At 41.0% G+C, this 25,182-nt stretch overlaps 1 protein-coding gene across 1 annotated transcript in view; it reads right to left on the bottom strand.

Moving 5' to 3' along the window:
- LOC128760922 (neurexophilin-4) overlaps positions 1 to 24,081 on the bottom strand; it is a 50,026-nt gene extending 25,945 nt beyond the window's left edge. Inside the window, exon 1 of the mRNA XM_053868665.1 lies at positions 23,715 to 24,081. Coding sequence (XP_053724640.1) covers positions 23,715 to 23,768 — 54 coding nt within the window. The 5' untranslated portion in view covers positions 23,769 to 24,081. The remainder of the gene's footprint in view (positions 1 to 23,714) is intronic.
- Between the last annotated feature and the right edge of the window lie 1,101 nt (positions 24,082 to 25,182).

Here is a 25,182-nt window from a genome sequence, read left to right as displayed (position 1 = left end):
TCACTTTTGTCTCTCTTCTCACTCCAGCTCGCTCTCCTTTCGCTTGGCCCCTGTCTTTAGCTCCGTGTTAGCTTCCTCGAGTGTTTGTGTTACTCGCTACTTTAGTTCAGCCTGTGTGCTAGTTATTTCCTCGGTTAGAGTGTTTGTTTTCACCTCTACCGAGCGTCTTTGGTTTTGTATTAGCCTCGTGAGAGTTATATCCGAGTGTTTCTCAGTTGTCCCCATTTTCAGGCTTGTATTTCTTACACCTGCTTTCTGTTTCAGGTTTATCCCCTCCGTTCGTGTTTGTTCTCCGCGCTCCGCTTCTGGTGTCGTCGCCTTCAGTTTAGATTTCTGTCTGTGTATTATTTTGTGTTTATTGTAATAAATCTTGTGATTAACTGTTAACCTCGCTTGTCCGAGTCCTCTGCGAGTTCAAAGTCATCTGCTCTTGGGTCACCTTAGCTTAACAGTCATGACATACAGTAATCCACCTGGAGGTGCCACAATTCCTGATGCTCTTGGCGATGACTGTGGACTTCAGTTTGGGGCGTATATCAGATGGTACCCAAGATTCAATGGCTGCAACACCCCTCAGTTGGCAGGTCAGCAGTGGTGGCCATCAGCTAAAGGTCATCACCAGGCGGCTCCTTCGCTGAAAAGGACCACTGTCTTCCCAGATATCCAGAGGGCGGCACATGCTGTCTACAGTGCAAATTGCAGCATGTCGTGCTTAACAAGATTTACAAAATAAAAATTAAATCTTGTTTTTTGCAATTTCTTATTTCTGATCTCCAGCATTTCACTAAAACTCTTAACTCAAGTATAACCTAGTGTCTTAGACTTAAAACGAGGTAAATAACTGGGATCCATGATGTTTTACATCTCTGCCCCTGTCTCATCAAAATAAATTGTGTTTGAAGATGCAGCAATAATCTTAATTCTGGTGTTTAATATTGCTCTTATTTCAAGCATGTTGAGACAGAACCATATCACAACTCATCAAATGGTATTATATACCACTCTTTTTTGGGCTGTCAAAAGTTACGTTTTAAGTTCATGTCAACTTAAAACCCAAATCTCTTTGCTCGTTTTACGGCTCCCTGGATCTTAATTCAAGAAATCTTGTCAAGCAAAATTATCTTGCTGCATGCGCAGATAATGTCAGTTGTTTCAAGTACACATTTACATAGAATGAGTGTTAAATCTTGTTTTTGGACACACGTTTTTGGCAAAACACACCTCTGGGGTGAGCCATAACTGACTGTCCACTCTGTGCCCACACAGAAGGGTCCTCAGAAAGGTTACCCAGAGGACTTAAGAAGGAAATAAGAGCACCTCAATAGTGTAACAACTGACCTTCTGAGGAGCATCAGAAAGAGGTACCTTTGCAGGAGGAAACTGAAGGATGGGCTGCATAAAAACAGTATGAGGGTTACTGTCTGAATACTCTCCCGTGGTACGCAGGTGCCAACAGTTGTGGAAGCATATTATCCAACAGAAGGATCCCCTCCAAGGGTTCTCAAGACTTTTTAGGGATCCTTCCTGTAATCTACGTGAGTCTCTTGACACTGTTCAAAGTCTCACAATACATCTCTCGACTTTCATCACTCACACATGCATGTTCCATGAATCCTCCAGTGTTTTTAACCCCATCCAGTGTGTACTACTGAAGGTCAAACATTCTGCCCAGAGGGCACCTCAGTTTCCTCACACAGCCCAGAAATATTCACAGGCAAAGTGGCAGCTCTAAATTGTCCACAGGTCTGAGTCGGTGGGTGGGTATCTATAGTCTCCACATGTGTTCTTCGATGGACTGGTGACCAGCCCTGCAGCAAGGGATGGGTAACCTTCAAGTTTGAACTGGCAATATGCAGTACCAGTCACTTTTCAGTGAGATTTATGTGGTATTATATGTTCATTTGTACGCTCATTTATACGCTCAACATATTTACCAGGAGCAGACGAAGGTGACTGCATGGTCATTGTTACTCCACAACATGATGTCAAGCCGCGCTGAACATGCAGGAGAGCTTGCGTATCCCCGCTTTCTCCAGAGAGAGGATTTTGGGTTCCAACTGACTCACATATACCGTGCATACCACGCACTCCGAATGCAAAAAGTTTCACTGCTACATGCTAACATACTGAAATCCTTCAAAGTGTGCTATGGACTTGCGCTGCAGGCACCAATATCATTACGCTCAGGTCCAGCTTGGAAAACCTGCTCTCTCACTGTCACAACGATGCGTTCCAGTACCAAAACATGGCACCATGAATCACGACTGGTTAGTACCCTACAGTAGTTACCTACACATCCATACTTGCAGCTGGGATTGGTTCCAGCCCCCGACACCCCAGTGAATGAGGATCCATCTGGGCACCATAGAAGCTGCTCAACTGATGAGAGCAAACATTCTCTTTACTGAAACAAATACACACGTTGGAGAGCAAAGAAATACAAGACAGCTTTTAAAAAAATGATGCAAAAAATGTAAAAAGACATGAATCAGAGGAGACGTTCATAATGTTAATGTTAAAGGAAAAGCCATTATCCTAATATGGCTGTTGAAACAAATGCATCATGCAGACTGCCAGACAGGGAAGGGCACAAAAACATGGGCGAGAATATGAATTAGTCAATTGATATGAGTGCTAAAGGGGCTGGAGGAGCACTGACCTCGTGGATTAAATATTGGAGGAAATTACAAAATACATTTATCAGCCACATTCATTGGTAAATCTCATTTTAATCCTCGGTTGATGTGGCAATCTCCAAATATTGCGCGTTGGCTTCTCCTGATGAGATTGTGCAAGATGTGATCAACCTTGAGTCGCCACGTAATAAAGCCCTAGATCTCCTGCACATGAGCTTCCACATTACTCTAAGGTTAAATTTGGGAGTTAATCAAAAGAAAATGATGCCATAAATTTAGCCCTCGTGTCACTCCTGAACCACGGCTGCTGATCCAAGGTCTACGGCAGAGTTCGCGCCACTGCACAGGCTCTCACGCCGTTTTTTTTCTCCTTGATCCTTTGGGCAGGTTTATTTTACAAGGCAACACGGTCGTCAATCATTCTTTAAAATCTTTTTTAATCTTTCTCTTTCTGTCCTTGTGTGTGCTTGTGTTTGATTTATGTGGCCCGGCGGGTCATCTGAACACAAGTCCTCAGCACTGACACAAGACTCTTATCTAACAACAGGAACACAACTGGCTCTAAACTTAAAGGAAATTACAACCAAACATTGAGGTGAGGGAATGAAATAAAGAACTAGAAATGTGTTTTTCCACCCAGATTTTCACCCCAAATCCTCAGTTTGATAAAGTTATATAACCAGATTACTAGCTCTGACACTAAGAGATATACACCAAACACAACCTAGGTGCATCAAAAACAAAAACTGTTCGGCTACAATAAGGCTGCAGTGTGTAGAGCATGCTTGGTGTGACAGGGTTCTAGCTCCAGCAAGTTTCAAGCGACTCGTTTCAAGACACATTTGTGGATGACGAAAAATGTATTAACCAATCAGAGCCTAGATTTTACAGTGACGTCTGCGTAGATGGAAAACGTATCAGGAAAAAGAAGTGAAATGGAGTGGAGAAGCTTGGATTGGATCTGAAGGACCCAGAGACAATGGTATCCAAAACCTATTTTTGCTTTAATATACACCCAGGGGAGACAAAGGGCTGCACATTCTGCCACTCTCACCTGCCTTGTTGACTCTCCCCTAACTTTAGACCTAGGCCCAGCAGACTGACCTACTTTGATATCGCAACTTTGGAGATGGGGGAACTTGCTTTGGCGGCTGGAAACCAGCGACAACTCAGGAGCGAACCGACTAGACCGGCAAGTGTTGTGTTTGATATGAAAACACTTTCGGATGTGGCTGAGTTGAAGTTGCTCAGGTTGTCATTTGGAGTTACTAGAAGGACAAGATTGATCTTGGTGTTGGTCTCTGCATGCACTGGGTTTGGCTTAGGTGGTCCCCACGAAAACATTAGTTCTTGAGTTAAAATGAAGTTGTAGGAAAAGGTGTGACATCAGGATAATAACAGGTAAAAGTGTGCCTTTTGTTAGCCAAAAAACAGCACTAAACTGAACAACAAAAAAACAAAGTAAGAGGGTCTGATCAGCATTCTGTGGTCCTGGAGGGATTCTGCTCCCCTGCATGTCCACTCCGCATCAAAAGGACAGTCTCTGCAGAATCTGGTCCAGTACCTCACTGCTGGAGCATATGTGTCTGCGCCTCCATCTGCCTCTGTGTTTGCAACTTGCCACAACTCGATTTCCCTCACTACTCATTATGTCACTGTCACTGGTCATGTCGCCACATGCGGCAAGGTCCGGTCCAAGTGTTTGCTGAGAGGAGGGTGACATCTGCTGAGCGAACTGGAAAGGCTTGGCGATCCGACTTCAGGTGATGACAGTTCTCAGAGCGGATTATAGCTAGACAAAGCAATTTTCAGTTCTGTTGTGTCTGCATGAGTCAGCTGGAACTGAGGGAGAGTTTTAAAGTCAAAGATGGGAGGTGTAGTTCAGCCAGAGGTCTTTGGAACTTTCTATCCCCTGCCTTTTTTAAGTTGAATTCATCTCATGTATTAGCATAAAATATACAACCATTTGCAGTCATACATTTTTGTGTGACACACAATCATGAACATTCTTGCAAACATTTCCACAGTCAGCAGTGATGATCGATTTTTAATCGTTAGACAAGCATATTTAAGCAGGGTGAAGGTCACATACTATAAGATATTAACACATTTAGTCAATGACTGGACTATTGCTGTTGGCCCAAATTGTATGTTTATTTTGTGTGTGAGTCACTGATACATCAGAAGCTAGTCCTGCATGCATGAGACAACAGCTATGGCTGTAAGAAAACAACAGATATTAGCTCAGTTATGGCCAGTTATCATTGCCATCTGGGACAAAACTCAAGATTTTCCACAGTCCGATGTTCAACATTAGAACACCTGACTAAAGATTAAGGGTTGTGATGGGTTATTGTCAGCAGATTTCAGGACACATTAACAGAAGATGTTTCTTTTTAAATGCAAGCTAAAATGTGCTTGAAAATACGTGCTTAGTACAAATGCCTGTGAAGTCTGGACACTTTCTCTGTGCATGGAATTATTACAGCGGTGGATGTAGGAGGTCTTTGGAATGGAGATGGTTTCCTGATGCTGCTCACTGCCCACACAGTCGAGCGCGTTCTGCACCACTCACTCAGCCCCGGCCCAGACTGGCTACTAGGAAACGTTGGTACCATCGTCGCCGTCGCTTCACATCCTTCTCACGCCATTCATCTATCATCGGAAACCAAAGACTGGCAAATACATACAAAATACAAAAACTGACAATTGAGATTCATCAATTAACTCTGTATTTGGACTGAGGGAAGGAACCGAAGTGCCCAGAGGAAGCCTGCCTCCAGTAATAAAAATAAAAGGCCTGAAGCGAGTCTCAAAACACAGACCTGTGAATCACAATCTGACTGTTATCCATAGTTTGAGAGGAGCGGAACTTTTCACCCACGATTGTGTTGCTCCGACCAAACAGCAGCCTTCTATAAACTATTTTATCATCGCGACCAGCGTCACGGCCAAAGACCTGGAGAAGGGATGACCCAGAGGACACTTGGCTTGGAATGTGGCCAATCACCTGGTACACTCCCCGCCATCATTTCGGCATGGTCCACCAGACAGGTTCTGAGCATGCAGGATATACAGTGCAAGGAGGGTGGACGGAGTTGAGCGCACTTCTACAAGCTTTTCCTCTCCGATTTGCCAGGTGACTCACGGCGGGCTGAAGACAGGGTATAGAAATCCTCTGACTCAGGCCTTAATAAAGGTGTCAACAACTTCATTGCTTCTGTTGAAAAACAAAGGCTTTCTCAGTTTCCTAATCCAAGTTAAATGTGTCTTTTATTTCCTCACAGAGCGCCTGAGGCAAATACAATAATATATGGAGCGAGACATGCCGCTGAACACGAACGCGCCTTGCTGTTTGATACAGTAGGATGTCAGTATGCCTCACCACTGTTTCTCTGCATGTCCTTCTCGAATACTAAACTGCATCACTGAAAAAGATTTCAGTGATTTTCATAGTTCAGTCCCTTGAACCTAGGCCCTCAATATCGGCCTCCTACCGGCAGCCGATTATTTGTGTTTTGTTAACCCCCCTAGTGTTAATCAATTGCTATAACAGCTTCAAGCTCTATTCTGAAAGAAGAGAACCAGGACAGAGATGTGTCACAGCACAATTAATTAATAAATAATGTTTATTAGGTCATTTGTTATGGCTAGAAATGTAGTTTGGGAATGTGTCTCACTTAAAACCATGCGGCGAATGAGAGAGACCACCAGCCTGCTCTGTCCAACCCAGACTAGTTCAAAGCACCTGACCAACTTTGAGAATAACAAAAGCACTAGTTGAAGTCTAGCACTACCTTACACTTCTGATTTATCATCTCACTTTCTCATGTCAGTTTTTTATCTTTAATTTTCATTTTATCATTAACACTTTGCTATACTGAGTTCTTACTATGTTATAAAGTTTAAAAGCTTTTTTATTCTGAATTCAAAGTGTTATTAAATGGTCAAAAACTCAAAATGAATGTTGAGTATGACAGGCAGAGCAAGAGAAATTCAGTGAAGGTAAACGCTGCCACCTTCTTGTTCACTCTTAATGTGTTTTGTGTGTGTCTCTCTGGTCTGTATGACCTCCAAACCTTCCCATGCTGAGGTCAGTGGTGGGAACCAATCTAGCCCCAGGAACAAAAATAGGTTTCAGCAGTGTGAAAGCAACTGTCCTCCTCACTCATCTCCAGTCTGTCTCTCTCTGATAATTCTGTATCCAATAGCTTATAGCATGGGAATATGAACCTAACTGAAGTGAAGAGACATAAAACGTACACAACCAAAATCAGCACCAGTTCAACTGGTAGAACCAACAGTGGGACTCTTAAATGACTGTAGGGCCCAAAACATTGTTATGGATGCTCACAACCAGTGAAGATCTATGGAAGATCATGACCACCTCCTTCATTCTTCATGAAAGTTGTTCCAAAACAAAGCATAGCATTTAAATTCTGCTTGCTTTTTTAATACAACGTCCCCTGCTCACAGAATTCCGTCGGAGGTCACCCAGGTTTCCTGCAGCCCATTCTGCCGCCATTTCCCAATAAATTCACTGCATGTCTGAATTAATGCCGTACAAGTGATGCTGGAGATATTAAAAAAATGATAAAAACTAATCCTCTTCTGCAGCCACATCTGAGCCGAGGTCTCACGTCGAGCTGACCCTGAGCATTTGCTGCTCGATGAGTTATGATATTTGGTGACTCTCAGACTGCACTTTAATATTTCACTACATGACAAAATCATTTTTTAAATAAATCTTCTCCGGTGTCTTTTATTAATCGTCTGCCGATCTGACAGGCAAATATTGTGTGTATCGGCAATGAACACTGAGACCAACAGAGTGTTGTTTACGTCCTCATGCAGTGTATGTATTAAATAGTAAAAATGTTGCTGTTTGTCAAGGTAGATTTAAGTGGAGTGTTTGTCAGACAGACGAAAACCTGGAATACAACTTTGGATCTTCAACTGACACGTCTCACAGGACCTTTGGTGGCCATTAAATATGTTTTCCTTTTGTTTTGTAAACAATATGATTAAATGTAAGGAGACTTATTTTCACCCACTTTTGACTTTTTGTTATCAAATATTTACACTGGTACTGATCCAATTCTCTTTTGCAGATGTGAGTATTATTTTATTGGGTATTTTTTTCCCTTCATTTTCTTCATTTTTTGTTAGGGTTTTGTTGCTGTGTATGCATATTATTTATGAATAATCTGACTTGATCCTTTACAGTGAACAAATTTAAAAGCATAACAAATGTGGGCATCATTGGATATAATCACAAACATAATACACACAATAATGATTTACATAAGCATGCAATAACTTTTACATAAAAGCAATATACCAAATTATTTGACTAAAAAAGCACAATTTAATAAACATATTTCAAATCTGATAGACAGTTTAAAAAATATATATCTTCATTCAATAATCTAGAATAATCATTTTTAAAAAAGTTATTAATATCTAATAATAGTAATTACTATTATTATATAATTACTTGAAGGAAATGTTCCAACATAAGCAAATATCTATGTTAAAATATAAGCATTTTTGTTCCAGATTTTTTTAATGAATAAATATGAGGCTCATTATACTTGAAAGTTAGGCTCTGTTTTAAAAAACATGCATTTAAAAAATGCAACAATGGGAGAATATGTAACAATATAAAATTAAATAAGAATGAGGGAGTCTCCGATCAGGGTTTTTGCTGCCGATCACAGATACCGGTCACGTGGATTAACAATGAATTTGAAACAATAATGAAGAGACCTTCCGTGTTCATGATGTGAAAACATGAACCATTAAATTAATTCAGACAAGCTTTTATATACCTCTTCAAGAAGGAAATAAAATGCTTCGAGAGTGCAGCAACTTCTGTCGAAAGGGCAACTGAAAAACATTTAATTTGATGTAAGACGTTGCTGTTTGGTGAATCTCTTGAGAATATGCTACGAAATATTTACGTACTGGCGGCTTGTAGCGGGACTCAGAGACAGAGAGCAGTGCATTTGTCAAGGTTTCCACTCCGGACGTTTTTTTCAGGTGGCTGACGAACGCTGCACTCGACTCAGATCCGGTCGTTTCCGTCTCTGCATAAACAACACCTGAGAAAGGCTGCTCATCTAACTATTAATAGCTCTGACTATTAATAGCTATCTATCTAGTAACTATCTAGCTATTAATAGTTATTTCTTGGGCAATTAACTTAGTGTTCAGAATGTCACGCTCGGACCAACAGGTGTTGCTCAGCATCAGCTGTGCTAACAGCCTGCTGCTGAGGAACCAGAGGTCTCACTTTCATGAGCCCAGAAAACTCTCTGTGCGGCGTCAAGTGCTTGGAATGAAATAATAAACCAAACAAACCAAATAAAGCATGTAATAAATACATAAATGTGCCACTAAATCTATTTATAGATCAGATGGAAATATCTGTGCAATTGTCATGAATAAATAAATAAGATCTTTAAAATTAAACCATCGCCATCACCACAGAAACTGGAAACTGAGAGGCATAAAACAATAGGATTGAATTCAACATAAAGTTAACATTCCAGATAATAAGAAATGTAGCTTTGAGCTCCCTCCATATTTAATATAATATACCATGTATGAACCATTGATTGTTTTTCTAGCGTGAGTTCAGAGCAAGTTAACATATGCTCAAAGCTCTGGAGAAGCCGACGTCTCAGCGCGTCGCACACAACTCTAAACAACGGTACCAGGCGAGAAGACACGCTGCTGAATCAAATAGCCAAAGTATGAGGCGCAGCATGTGACTCCTCCCCGGGGGAGCCGGGACTCGGCTGCATGGTGACCACAGGCAGCGGCGCCATGCCATATCTGCCGTCCCCCGCCGGGAGCCGAGTTGCTCATCATGCATGTATGAAACAAACAGGGTGGCCATCATCAGAAGCCAAGCATCCCCTCTGATGTGATCTATTTCCAAAATAGAACTCAGTTTCTCACAGCCAGGAAAGAGAGAGCGAAATAAACACTGGGCTCACGACGATGACAGGGGACCTCGCAAAGTGGAACAGCAGCAGAACAAACCAAAGTAGGGCTGACCACTTCACGCTCCTCATCGCCCTCCGCCGCCGCCGGGTTCATTAAGTAATGTAAAAGAGGGCAACAACAAAACACTCCATGAGAATCACAGTAATTGTCCAATTTATAAAACCAACAGAAACACCGCAACCCCACACAAACCCGAAGAGATATACTCTCGACAACAGAACTGTCCTTCATGTCGAAGAAATCGCTTCAGTTCCTTCAAGCTCACAGCAATGCTAATTAGGCCTGCATCACTTTTCTTACTGCCAGAGGAAGTTTGTTGCACAGAAGAAGGTCAGCAAGAACCATGACAGCCGTTTCCAAACTCTTTCATGTCGTCTCAGCTTTGGTAGTTACAGAAACGTACGCACCATTCAAATTAACGTTGTCGTTTTACAAAGCAGTCGGGTCTTTCCTGGCGCCACGTCAGACACAATCTGCAGTTATGGTCCAGACTTTTCTTATAATACGTACACACTGAACGTGATTTAAGCAACTGGTTCGCATGTTTGGGGGTGATAGCTTCATCTGTTTCTGGTGGCACATTTGAGGTAAAGGTGCTGATATTGATATTGAAAAATCTGGACTTGACATGTCGAGACACATCACACGATCAGAGTACGGATTTCACCGTGATGGACAGAGAGAGGGAAATTTAAAGATTACGTAAAAGTTGTAGGGGAATATTCTGCCTCTCCGCCATCTTGACTTTCCAATAATATCTAAACCCACTCCTACAGATTGACCAGCTTTATTATGAGAGGAAGATGCAAGTTGTTTTGGCGGCTAGAGAACATCATTCAAGTGTTGCTGAGCTGCGTTTGGCGGGAACATATTTTTAAATAATGAAATAACTTTGAGTAAAGAAGAACTTGTTTGATTTACAGTGTGCACCTGGTTTACTCAGAAATGCGTTACATAGTAGCATATCTTCACAACACAAACTTACGAGGGCTTCTGAATTCTCTTATTTTTTGTATGCATTGATATAATTATACACCAAAGGTACCTTTCTTTATTTTTAGTAGAAACCAGTCGAAACTCTTCATAATATGAAAACAGATTTTTGTGATATTTAAATGCATCATTACCATTCTTACATCTGTTTGTGTTTGTGTTGTTTCAGATAGTCAACAAAAAACAAAAATCTTGGCAGAGCAATATTAACAGGTTAAAACATTGCTAAGTCTCTCCAAAAACTTGTGGAGATACCTTACGAAGACGACACGCAATGGTTTATGTTCTTCAACTGTGAAAAACATTTGCAGCATTGCAGCAGTCAGTGAGCGCAACAAAGCATTTAAAATATCTGTGTGCCATAGGGACAAGCGTTACAGTGAGGATGGATTTAATGACGTCATGGATATTGAGAGACAAAAAAATTCCCCTTTTTAGCAACACCGTGTTGCCGGTAGGATGGTTCCCGTGGTTCAACCTAACACCCCTTATTCTATAGGAGTTCAAGTTACAAGACTTTTCAAATTATCTCCACTGAATTCTAAAGAGTTATTTTAAACTACCAGTTTCTGATCAAGTAAATAAGTTACATTAGATCTCATTCTATTAAACAGGCCCATAATAATACAAATAATGTATTTAATGTAGAATAATAAATCATCCATAATAAAAGAGATAATCCACATCTATATTCTCCTGCCGACCCGTAACTGGCGGATATCATTCCCTATTAAATTTTGACTGCCGGCCATTATCACCTTTAGAGATGTTCATCTCCTGGAAGCTGTGAAGAAAAAGTTAAATTACACATCTCATTTGAGTCCGTGGCGAGCCATTTATTTAATTCAATGATTGCCATCCAGCGGTGCGAATAACAAACCCCGGCAATAAAAGAGTTGAAAATGGTACAATTATAGTCAAAAGGAAATCTGACACATTCAATTCGGCTGCAAAATAAAAAGACTGAAGGTTAATAAAGGCCGTCGCTGGCTACAGCGGCGATCAACCGCCTCAGATTTACGTGACACCTGAACCTCTGACTCCTTTGCTGTATTCAAGATACACAGCAGAGAGATGGATGTCGGCTCTCCTGACAGGAATGGTGGCGAGCCGCCACACACCCGCCTGTAATGTCCTTCTATCGGGTTGTTCAGGGCGTCTATTTTTCCTTCTCTGACATCAGGGCTATAACATCACGCTGCTGATTGCTTGTGGAGCAAATAAGCTCTTTGTCTCTGGTGCTCATAACCACGTGGAATAATCAGATACAGTGTGTCCTGTATTTCTTAAATTGCAGTTTCACATTTGCATTCATGTGCACGCTCCAGGAAAAGTCATTCCGTAATGTCGCCATTATATTTAGACACGTCGTTGCCTCATATCTTTACAGCAAACAGATTACCAGTAATACTTTCAAATTGATTCCGTTACAGGCATAACCATTTCCATGGATATTCTACGCCTCTTTTTTTTTTTTGGCACCCCAAATCCTTTCAGGGAGCAATTTTGCTCAGTCGCCCTGTAGGACCTGGTGAGTCACACATAGCACTGCTGTATTAGCGGCAGCATATCCATCCAGCGAGACGCAGGGGCATTAGAATGCAGGGCGAGTGTGTGTTCCGCGGTGGGTAGAGCTCTGAGCAAGGCAGATCAGGTGTGGTTATCTTGACCTGGACCTGGTTTGCCCTCGTCCAGCCTTCACCGGGGTGAAAGGGGAACACGCGGAGGATCAGAGAGATGAGGAAAATGTGAGACGAAATAACCCAGGAATAATACTAGATTCAGAGTCAGGACGTCTCATCCGGACGAAAGGATTCTCACTGAGAGAGCTAGGACAGTCTTTGTCGGGTTTCCTGCAGAAATTCAGTCAAGGGGTGTGTGGTGTAGACGTGACCACACAGACTTAGTTCTGCCTGACTTATTTTGGGGTTAAATTGTGGGTGTGAGACAGTGGGGACAGAGGTGCTGAACAAGGTGGGCAAAGCATAGCCTGGGGACGACATGCGGCCCTTTGTTCTTTGGCAGCCCTTTGAGTTCAGCTCATAAAATTGTGTTAAAAGGTGTTAAGAAGCTATTAAATACATTGCAAAAGACAAGTCCCAATATTTACTAGTTTTACCCATAGTTATGTAGACAAGATATTCACTACTTCAAAAGATCTTACCATCCATAACGCCTAAGGTCCCTATTGAAAAGAAAAAAAAAAAAAGACAACACGTGGTGCAGTTAGATTTGTTCCTATTTTCTCTGAGTTTATATAAACCATCTGTCTGACGGCTCCTCCAGTAGATGATGGGGCCCCATAGGAAATGTAATTGCCCACCTATATCTGTAATAACATTGGCATCTGTTGCCATTGTGAAGTGACAATTATTTTCAGGAGAATACAGTCATAAGACTTGTATTGTCAAGGCAGCTGCCATATGGATGTAGGGCTGCAGGAAGGCCCTGCATTGGCGACGCAGCCCACCATCCACTGCGCGACCACGTGCCCTCTGCAGCCCTTACGCGCAGCTATGCTAGTCTGTAAAGCTCGCTCCAGCTTCTACCTCATTTCTGAAACTCAGCTGGACCAGAAATGCACTGAGCTCAAATACTAAAATAGCATCACCGATTTGTAGACCTGCACCAGAAGCAGGTGGCACAACTGCCTGCGCTACTGTACATCATTGGATAGAATGTAAATCAATATTTCTTGCAAAGAAAATTTTGATTGATTATTAACTTAAGTTTTCAATTTTGCCTTAGAATTATTAGGTTTTATATTTAGTCTTAGATGCAATATCATTTCCCCCCTAAAATTGTTCAGTCGTACTGCAGACCGGGTGTAACTTTCTTTCATAGATTCTAGAGCTATGAAAAACAAGTTGCTTAAGCTCGCAAAAGATGGAAAAAATCGACTTTCTCTAACAACTACACCAAAGGTAAAAGCAGTGAAGTGAAGTACACTTTTAAATTGAGTCGGACAGGTACTAGTAAACTACTCTGAATACTGATACTCTGAAGCAACTCGGCAGCCGAGGTTTTGAAGATTTATTAATGAACACAGTCATTACTTGACTTATATAATGGTTTGGATGCTACATTGCGTCATAAGTTCCATTTTGCCAGGAGTCAAATAACACCCACTTTGCGAATGTCATTGTAACATCACAATTTTACCCATAAAAACGTAATAAAAACATAAAAACACTTGAATATGTAACTAGCATTGAAAATAACTTAGAGCTTAGAATAACATGCACTAACTACGAGCTTATTCACTGTTAAATATCAGTAATTATAGTGTAGTTTTAAGTGAACTTTCCAGGGCAAAAGGTCATGTGTAACAAGAGGTTAATCAATATTTTATTATTAATAATAACTGGCTACCTTGCTGATAATATACTTATGAATGAGCATCATCATTTCCGGACTGTAGAGTAGTGGTGCTGTCTGCGCTGTAGAAAGGTGCACCCAGCTTAAAAATGCATGAGGATCACTTCTAAACTAGTTTAGTGTCTGACTCATGAAACAAACTCAGCAATGTTAATGTTAATCATGAACTCATTGGATTTTTTTTTTTTACATTTAAGAGCTCAAAATGCGCTGTTTTCGCCCACATTCTGGCAGTTCCGACACCACAGCCGGTCTCAGCTGCTGATTCCCATCTCCGGTCCTCCAGGAGATCGGCATTGATGGCGGATGATTCGATGTGACAAGCCTCAATATTTCGGCAGCATGACGCTCTTTAGCTGTAACAATACATATAGCAGCCTTGTCGTATAAAGTGCAGGGTTCCAACTGCGAGGAAAAAGTAACAACTTATAGTCTGGAAATTACAGTAGCTTATTTATGGTAATGCATGTTCCATAATCTTGAGTGTAAATGAATGTTATTGCCTTGAAAGATCTGAGTCAACTGCACGTTACTTCACTCCGAATGAATAAAGAGTTTCAACTTATCAGGCAGGAAATTGGAAAAAAAAAATCTCACATTGCTAGACAGCCAACAAGACCCTGCTGAAATGTTTGGTACCTGTTCCGTCTTCCCCAAAACTGTTGCGGAACAAATTAAATTCTGTTTACACACGGCCCACAGTGGAACACCACTGAGGTGGGAGTATTCAAATCAGCCAACTTCTCCAATTTGCCTTTTCTTTCCTTTTTTTTATAGAATATATAAAAAACAAACTTCTCCCCATTTCCAACATTATTTGCAGTTATGTGAAATCCCGCCATCTGGAATTCACAACCCACTCGATCCAAACCAAAAACAAGACTGTTCTGACAGCTGGAGGCGAGTCTGTTAAATGAAACAGAAAAATTAACTTTACTTTTTTTTGCTAAATCCTCTCTGCCGGTGTTGTGGATGCGACGCTGACAGCAAAACATGTTCCCCGAAAATCTTTTTGTCTTTCTCTTCCAGTTAATGAGCGGCTTCATTTGATCCATGGTCAACGGTTTCATCTTTTCGGCTCTGTAGATATATATTTGAAGACACTTCAGCGGATGAATAAAAATACAAATGCAGCGGTAATTATCTTCTCCCCATTTTAACATGAAGAGAATTGACTTTTGTCTCGGCGAATGAGAGGCTGACTAAAACATGTCTGCCCATGCTAAAAACACAATTGCTATCAAACGGTTTGCATTTTTCGAAGGCACAAAGTCGGCAAGCCGTATGCGTTACCTTAAATAGTAAGTACAATTTTCACAGAAGTATTCATGCAAATTGCAGATATGTTTATTCATGTTTGACAGTTTGGTTATTCAAATTTATGAATTTCAAATCTCCTATTAAATACTTCTCATGAGAGGTGTGTTTTTCTTAGAGACACTGTGATAATCTGAATTCACATCCGGATGTTACATCCTTGTTAGTGGAGTCACCGCCTCACACCAGTCACCTCCTCGCCCGTGGCCCTCCGGGGGGAATGAATCACACGCTACCACACTGAACTGAGTGTGATGAATATAATGAAATGCTAATGCACCAGTTAGCTGCTGTTAATTACACCTGATAGCTGTTTATTCAGCGTTTTGACTGTGGTGTCAAAGAGCTATGGCGTGTCAGGAAATACAGTCATTAGACAGAGATTAAGAGAAAATAAACATTCGGAGCAAACGTGATGTGAACGTGTTTCAGTGAAGCTATCGCGAGCCGTAAATACGTTGGTTGTCAACAGACTCATTTGACCCTTGCAGACATAACTGCAGTTTGAAAATGACATGAGAGACACTCAACAAAGACTAGACGGTCATAATGCTTCCATATCTACAAGTGTGGAATATGCAACAATATTGATACCTGAGGCACACATTGCCTCCAAGAGTTTTGACCAATGAAATGCAACTAGTAAAAGACCATGGCAGCAGCAAAGTGACTGCTAGGTGGGGTTGAGCTACAGTTCTCTTTTTCGAATATCACATTCACCCTGGAAAATAGGGATGGTCGATAACTTATCATACACGATATACCGCCAAAAACAATCTCTGTGATGACATTGTTTTGACGCGGTCGTTTGCCCTGGTTCATATCGACACCTGCAGGTCTCCTGCTCAGTTGGCGTCTTGGACGGACCTCCGCTTCGGTATTGGCAGCGGCGTCATTTAGGGACCATCAACAAATTCTAAAGCGGTCAAAGTATCAGTGAAATCTTCAATAAGGCAATGAAAAACATCCATTTTAAGACAGAGAATTTTTAAAAGGGTGAACGCCTGTTGATGTGTAAATGATCAATCCCACACATCCTTGGTTGTTTGGGATTCAACAGGAACTGGAGAAACCAGCCATTTGAGAGGCCCCTCAGAGTAACTTCACATAGGTTGCCTCAAACAGTCCAACACATTGTCACTCACAAGGTGCCAAACAGCAACCATTTCAAGTGACTTTTGTGTCCTGTGTTGATGTAGAAGTCAACGTTCGGCGTTGCTTGTTACCACATGAGGCTTTCAATTGAAAGTTCTAACTTCCAGCATATCACGTAAAAGAAAGACAGACATGCAGGATAGGCTTCGCCACTAGATGCCACTGCTTTCTGATCTTTCCATTCTGTATCTCTTGATACATAGTCACTTACCTGTAGTATATAAAGCGCCACAAACGACCAGGTGTTTCACTCAGGTTGAAGCGTTCCTCAGGAAAGTAAAACTTGTACTCCACTGAACTTAAAGTCACTTGAAGATAGTCACTGTTTGACGCCTTGGGAGAGAGAATGGGTTGCGTAGATAAACTCTCGGTTCTTTCAATGATTAAAAAAGACAGTGATGGTTCACTTTTCATGAGACAGACATGTTCTCCAGTTCTTCAGGGGGATGACTGAGCAGAGTTTTTCCACTTGTACATACCAGGGACACCTCACCAGGAAGGCAACGCACGAAGATGCCCAAGCTACATGGTTCTACCACGATACATCACCTAGTCTCAAAGTGAGAGACCAACCAGGCAGATGCGAAAACTGCTTGTATCTTCTTTGCCGAAGCTCATGGCCATAGATGAGAGTAGGAATGTGGGTTAACAGTACAGTAAATAGGGCTCTTTCTTCACTGCAACAGAGAGACTGCGGCTGCTGTACCAGTGGATCTCTCCACCTTCCCATTGCTTGTGAACTAGACCCCAAAGTATTACCTTGTCCAGCGAACACATTGCTCCCATTTCCAGGTAATTCAACCTGTGGTAGGTGCTCTGGTTGGAACATCAGATTCATTGCAGGCGACAGCTGAACTGCCTAGTATCACCAGTTTTTTAGAAAAAAAATTACGGAATATTTTCGGGAAGCCAGGGCGGAGGGATTGTCTTCAGTGTCATGGCCTCAGGATCTCATCGCTTGTCTTCAATGTGACATTTTGGGAGCCTTTTTTTGGTTACACTGCACTTGCTTACGTCTCTAGATGAGTCAGGGAAGAACTATAATCTGGGGCCTTTAATTAAATCTCTCTCTCCTTGGGGTTAATTCGCAGCCCGAGGTGAAAGCATTTACTGCATGAATCAAGTCATTTGAGAAGTAATGGGTCGTCAAAATTGGGGCACGGCAGCCGTAAAAAAACAAATTAAGAGAAATGGATTGAAATTTCACCTTAAGCAAACCATCTACATTTCAATTACGAGAGTGTAAAATATTTTTTTTATTTTTTTTGTTTTGATCTGCGGCACAATTACAGCGGCGGAAGATAAGAGTAATGTGATTGCTTCTGTCATCACAATTCCACAGATTACATATCAAATGAGGGAATATCATTTGGACAGATTACAGATATGCGCTGGTGGAATCTGGGCCATTAGATGGTTAGATGATCCACCCATGGGCAGATGGCAGGAGAGACGAAAGAGGGCAAGTGGGAGGAAAAGTGACGACTACCTGGTTTAATCTGGAGTGGGACACATCTGATCCCGCTCCTCTGATGTTTGCATCCCTCCCCACAACAACTCACTCCCATCCTAGGACGGAATCTCATGGAAAAATGCAAAGCCACGCAGCAGCAGCAGCAGCAGAGGAGGGAAGACTGTCCATAATAAAATTAAAGTGACTCAGTTGTTGTAATATCCCCCGGGTATACAGCTAGTTGTTTTACGGGCGGAGATAAGAGGATTTTGTCAGGTTGAGATGCCGGCTAATGCTATTGTTCCTACTGGGAAGCACAAAACAGCAAAGGAGCTTTTCACACATATTTTCTGCTTTTGTAGTGCCACGACTGAAGATTTCATTTCAAAGTACACGGTGGGGAAAAAAAATCTGAATATTCAACATCGCGGAGAAGGAAATGCTAATTTTATCCAAATGTTAAAACAAAGCCTCCCACATAGAGAAGCAGCTTCAAATGAATTAACTTGATGTAGTTGGAAGTTAGAGCTCCACATCTCGGTCCGAAAGGAGCTCATGATCGTACATGTGTTTCTCAAACTGTAAAAAGAGAGTTAACAGGCCGGATTGGTCAAACCAACTGATTGGTTGGGAGCCACATGTGGCCTTTCGACAGACCCTCTTCGGCCCTTCTGTCAAAGGGCCGGAGTGAAATTCATCGACACCTGCGTCCATTGTCAAAATCTTTTTTTTTTCCTTTTTACCTCTCATAAAAATGTATTTGATCCATGATCAACCGTTTCATCTTTTCAGCTTTGTAGATATACATTTGAAGAGACTTCAGCACATCAATAGAAATACGAATGCAGCAGAAATTATTCAAGAAAATTTACTTTTGTCTCGGTGAATGAGAGGCTGACTTAAACATTCGAACACTCGAAAACACAATTGGTATGAAACGGTTTGCATTTTATGGCAAAATGAATATGCAAAAAAGCCTTTACCTTAAATAATAAGCTACAATTACAACATATTAATGCAACTTGCAGATATTTTTATTCATTTTCTATTTATATTTTAACTAAATAATAGAGTTTTCCTTTTTTTCTCTCATAAAAAATGTTATTGTCTGTAACAATCCCATTTTTTTCTTGTTTAAAAAGACATTTTCTGACATATCTGGTACTTGTTCGTTACGTCACATTTTAAATATTTTATGATTTCGACATCAACAATAAATAGATATGAGTATGAGTATGAGACGGTGAAAAAAATGGAGACTTGTGACTAAAAAATCACACCTGCTCCTGTACAACTGATGTGTATGACCCTACAGTTTGATGATGTTTCCCATTTAACAAAACAAAACAAAAAGCACCGCAGCACTGACTGAGACCTGTCAATCACTGACCTGTGACCCGCCACCAGACACGGTGTGTGGTGGCTGCTAACACGCCGTCAGGCTGCTGTTTCCATCAGCGGTGACTGAGAGAAAAGAAAACCAAATTCTGACATACCCAGCTGTACTACTTTTACTACACATTATTGGTGTGTCTGTGTTCAAGAATTCACACACTAGATGGTCATGTTCATTCAAACTAATTTTATTAAGTTGTTATATATACAATAATACACACATTTTGACATTCTCTTATTGTACAGTATTTTACTTTCAAAATGAATTTTACAGTTACTTTTTAATTTATTCATTTTATTTGAGTTTTGCTGTTGTTATATGTGAGTTACAAATTGCTTTTTTTAAACTAAAATTTGATTCATTTATTAACAAACCAGCCATTAACTTCAAATAACAACTAATTTTATCACATAACTCACATCCTTCATGAGGTCTGGCAGAAAAACTGTCTAGAAGAGCAGGTCATTCCACAGCTTGGCAGCAAGGACACGGAGGAGTCATGACTTAGTCTGCAGACTGCGTGAGACGCACAGTGAGGGAGCAGCGAGCGGATTGGCTGCTGTATGCTTTAGCCACGTCCTGGGGATCTGATGTTTATCCTCTAAATATATGAACCATGTTATGGATCAAGAAAGAAATAGATGAAGGTGATGGAGTCGTTTCATTATTTTTGTGGGGTTGTGAGAAGCTGCCGCAGTCGCAGAGTGAGAGTCGGGGGACACCCTGGGCAGAGGGACAACCACTCACTCTCACACCAGAGGACAATTTACCTCTGTGTTTTTGTACTTTGGGAGGAAACTGAAGTGGCCAGAGGAAAGCCAGTGAGTGAGGACATTCACCTCAGCTCACACTAGAACAAGGCTTGATAAGAAAAGGAAAACAGTGGGAAATGAAGCCAAATCTGACAGTAACCCATTTAAAAAGAAAACACTCTGATCGTAAAAAGCATCAAAATAAGATGATCATTGTTCCCACATTAAGAGGCGACTCATCGTCTTGAGGAAAAAAGATCTCCAAATTGCAGACGGCATTATGACTCTGCCACCGGGGGAGTGATACTGCCACTAAAGTTACTGGTGTCACAAGTCTACTCCATCATGTCGTTCATGACAAACATCACCATCCGAGAGAGAGGTGCAAACACACTATCATTTTGGGAGAAGACTTTCAGCTTTGACGGATAGAAACCAACACTCAGAAATGATTTGCATTCAATCTCGACAAACATCCATGTGTTTTAGTACCTGCCTCAAACAACCACGCCCCAATCGGCCTGCAGCGAGAAAGCCACTAAAATACACTCTGTCTCCTATTTTCACTATGTGTGTATGCGCGTGTGTATAAATAAAGCATGGTGTCTGTGCAGCACAGAATAAATCGGTGTCTCAACAACTGAGACTCCTTTCGCTAAAGAACATCTATCCATCATGGCAAGAAATATTCGCTGAAACTTGTTACATTAGTATTTCAAAGGATCAGAAAATAAATATGACCCTATTATTGTTGTTAATGTTAACGGCTGCTTTTCATACTGAGGCAGATTCATCAGAACGGCTCAAGCTGAGCTGCAACTGTAGTTTAGAATGTACATTGACACCTTGGCCTCAGTCCTGGAGGATTACTGTAACTACGTCTGAACTGTGTTTCACATTTCATCATGTTCACCGTCATGTTTTGATGTCAATGCAAATATGAATCTGACACTTTTTAGACATTTTTACCCAGAACATCACCGATTTCCTTATGTCTATAAAGTTCCACAAAGATCTCGCACCAAGTATATGAATCTAATTTTTTTTTTTTTATTTATCAAATTTCTTTAATTTCATTGCTAAGAAGTTGCCCATGACACTTTTGTCAAGGGCAACATTTTTATTAAATGTATATCTTTATAAAAATCTGTTTCCTCGTCCTGGTCATTTTTAAGACACTGCTTCTTTAAGTGACATCACAGACACAGCAGATGACATGACTAAACCCCTTGCTGGAATCAAGGTATCACACAGTGATGTTCATGATTTATTTGCTGTTTTAGGGAGTAGGAAAGGGTCTATAAAAGCTAAACTGCACCAGTAAATAACAATAAATAAATAGGGAAGTGTAAAGTGAAGTAAATTTTGAACCAGCAATTTCCCATTGAGAATATTTCATGGATAGAAAAAACTTATCATATATGAAGAGGCAGGTAGGAAACTATTTTGGATGAGCATTTCAGTCTGGCCTGAAGATTGTTTTCTTTTTCATTAAGATCTGTACCAATTCATTCTTGTGAGTCATGTTGAGTGTGTTCAGACTCGAAGAACTCAAGCACTTGGATTTGAATCTATATGGTGCAACGTCTTGTTTAAGTCACCCTTTTTCGATCTTGACTGAACCTCTTGTTACAGTATATCGTTCATTTTCAGCAGCTCAATGTGACGATGCTCTGGGATCAAGCCTTGGTCCGGGGAAACTCCCAGAAGAGATTGATAGCCACACGAACAGACAATCACCATGTTTTACTGCCTTAAAAAAATAAAATATGGAAATGAAGACATCACGGTTCGGATGCTTTTCCTCTGAACTTGGCTCTGGACAGCAGTCCATCTCAGGACACACTCTCATAATGAAAAAACACGAGTTATCTAGTCCCGATGACACCTCATTATCATGAATTCAAAGTGACTCGGGCAGGTAGAGTCATTTTAAGACTCCATAATAGAAAAGGAAGAAGAAGGAGCGGGGGGTGTCAGAGGTGACGAGGAGGGATCCCGGTGAAACGTGATGTTTTTATTCTCTTTCATATCTCGCCGAGGCCAAAGGCAGCCACTCCAGAGTGCAGCTGCTGCGAGTCTGCTGGGAAACAAAACCCACTCTTCTATTCGGTGGGATTGTATTCTATTAGCTCTGGATTTAATGTGTTCACCCCCCTCCACACTTTTTCTACAAACCCACCAGGGAGAAAACACACAGTAAATGGACTAACAGGCGAGGATGAGTGTGAGCGCACACACCATCACCATCACCATCATCATCATCATCAGCAGCAGCAGCAGAGCAAAACTTAAACACTTCTACCATTGCGATAGTGAGATAATAAAAGAAGCCGAGGGCGTGTTTAACTTCTGAAGAGAAATTAGAGGAAGTTGCTGCCAGCGCAAATAGATAATAGATAAGAGGGACTGCTTAAGTCAGAGCGGAGGAAGCGCCGTGTTAAATGTGCGTGCTGGTAGATCATTTCAAAGAGTATGTGGAGAACATGAGGGGCTGTCTTTAACACCACGGAAGGGTTCACGTCCTGGCATTGTAACTCAACTTAAATCAACAAAATAACGTCCATTTTCAGATTGTCACAAAAATACGGAATTATTAGGGATATATTCGCTCTAAAGCTGAGCAAAACTTAATATCAGATCAGGGGTTTCAATCGAATACACAGGTGCAGAAATACATTAGTTCATTAATAAAACTATGACATGATGTGAACTATAAAGTACATTTCATTCATAAAAAGTTAGTTATTTTTGGCATTGCTATATTTATTTTTATATTTTTTTTGTTTTGCCAGTTCTTGTATGACTATTGTTTTAGTGTTGCTTTACAGCAGTGAACTAGCTAACTATCATCTAATAACAATGTTAATTCATCTACACACTGAGGCAGACAGAGTCAGACATATATTTATTTGACACTGTGAATAAGCAAGACAAATTAAAATGCAAATAATGGGACCATGAGCAGAATCACTGTATATGTCTTCGTCCATATAAAATATATATGTATTTGAAAATTTATTGGAATTAAATATGTATCCATACATGACAAGGAGGAGGCTACAAAAAATAAAACACTTGGTATTGAATACTGCAATAAAACGTCGGTACAAAGTTACTGTGACTGATCTTTTAAGGAGCTTGTTTGGCGTCACTTTACAATAGTTTGTACATGTGCTTCAACAAACTATGGCTTCACTATTGCGAGTCATAATTCTGCTCTTTAATTTGAAAATATAGATTAATTTTTGTAGACATTTTACAATATTAGCATAATAAATGCGATGCTCAACGTGGTAGAACTCAATTGTTGGTAATTACTCAGTTAAAATGGATTTAATGCAATGCATAACTCTTTTACTTTACTTACTTTTATTATTTTAACACTATACATGTTGCGTGGTGAGTTCTTTTTTAAGTTTAAAACAGGGTTACTTACATGAGAATGTATAGCGTTACAAGTTAAAACATGACCTTGTAATGAACAACTACTTCTCAATTCTAACTGCAACAAAATATAATAGCGATATACAGTCTATTATAATGACACAGAATCAAAGTTTGAAGCCACCTTTTAGTGTGTATAACATTCCTTCATCCTCGGTATTTGGCCAACTCACCGTGCGCAGGATCCACTGGCACTGAACAACTAGGGTCCAAACGAGAAGCCGCATGTCTCCTTCCTGATCGTGGACCAGTCGCTAAAACTAAGCTCGTCCTCGGCAGAACATAAAAAAACGAAGCCTCTTGTATCAAGAACAATCCCAACAGGCAGGCGACAGTCAACAACAAAGTGTCGCAAAAGCCGGCAGGACGCGACGAGAGTTTGCAGGTTCGGTGTCAGGACGGGAAAGTTGGCGCTTCAGTTTCTCCGCTCCGCCTCATGTGGCTCGTCCATGCTGCTGAGTTTGGAGACGCAGTCGGGGCTGGACGCAAAGATCTAAGTGAAGATCGCAGTGTGTTTTGTGTTGGTTGATTTACAGTGATATCCCTCTTCTTCTTCCTCCCGCCTCCTCCTCCTCCTCCTCCTCCTCCTCTCTCTCTCCTCTGCGCGTCATGGCGCGCAGCAGCTTTGGTTTGACTGGAATGACCACAACAGCACATCTGGCTGTTGGGTGTTACTCACACGTCAGCCGTTCATCATCATCAGTCGGACACAAAGTTGCCTCAGCTTTAGTTCAGGAGAAAAATAGAACCAAAATAAAATCACATCAAAGTAAAAAATGAAAAAATAAAGGAGAGAGAAGCAAGTCAGAGCAGGACAAAGTAACATCTTCAACTTGACATGAACAAAGAACCGAACTCTTCTTCAATTACCGCATCATTATTCGCAGCTGTAGGGGGCGCTACCGAGCAAGGTAGGTATTACATGATCAAAGAACGCTTTTCCTGCCAAACATGCAGTGCTTTACAGATTGAGAAGGAGCAAAAATCTATTTTTAGAAAAGTAGATTATAAAATAAACAACGTGGAAGAGCGGAACGCACTAGTTTAGGACATCAAACATGAATATGTGCCGAACCAAATTCAAGAGTCTGCAGTCCTGACACTGCCGCCTGACTGGGCCAAACTAGAATTAAAAAGTTGGTGATATTAATCCAAAGCAGAGGCTTCAAAATACAGAAATTCAACTGTCGCTTCTGCCTGGGACACTGCCACCTGATTGTTCAATGAAGGCTTCACACAGTGCTACAAACTCTGGTCTTTTTTCCCAGAGCTGAGTCCATAAATGTACACTAACTGTAATTGCTTCTTTCAACTTAAAGTGTCCCACATGGAAGTTAAAAGTTAATAAATAAAGGTTTTACACTTTTGATGGTAAAATGAAGTTTTGCAGCAGTAGTAGTGGCCCAGAACTCACTCACACAACATACTCTGCAGGGGTGAGGATCACTGTGCTACACTTCATCCTTCAAAGGTTTGTGGATTCAGCTGATCCAGATCTCCACCAAAATCCAATGACCAGCACCTGGTCCCATTATCAACATTTCCTGAAATATCTATTGAAATTTAAATTCATAAAATCATCCGTCCGCCAGGTGAAGACGGACCTCCTTGGTGGAGGTAAAAAGTGATCCAGATTTGACT

The sequence above is a fragment of the Synchiropus splendidus genome, chromosome 6, assembly GCF_027744825.2.
Source record: "Synchiropus splendidus isolate RoL2022-P1 chromosome 6, RoL_Sspl_1.0, whole genome shotgun sequence".
Lineage (NCBI taxonomy): Eukaryota > Metazoa > Chordata > Actinopteri > Syngnathiformes > Callionymidae > Synchiropus > Synchiropus splendidus.
Note: the sequence above shows the minus strand (reverse complement) of the source record. Positions and strands in the feature narration are given on the sequence as shown.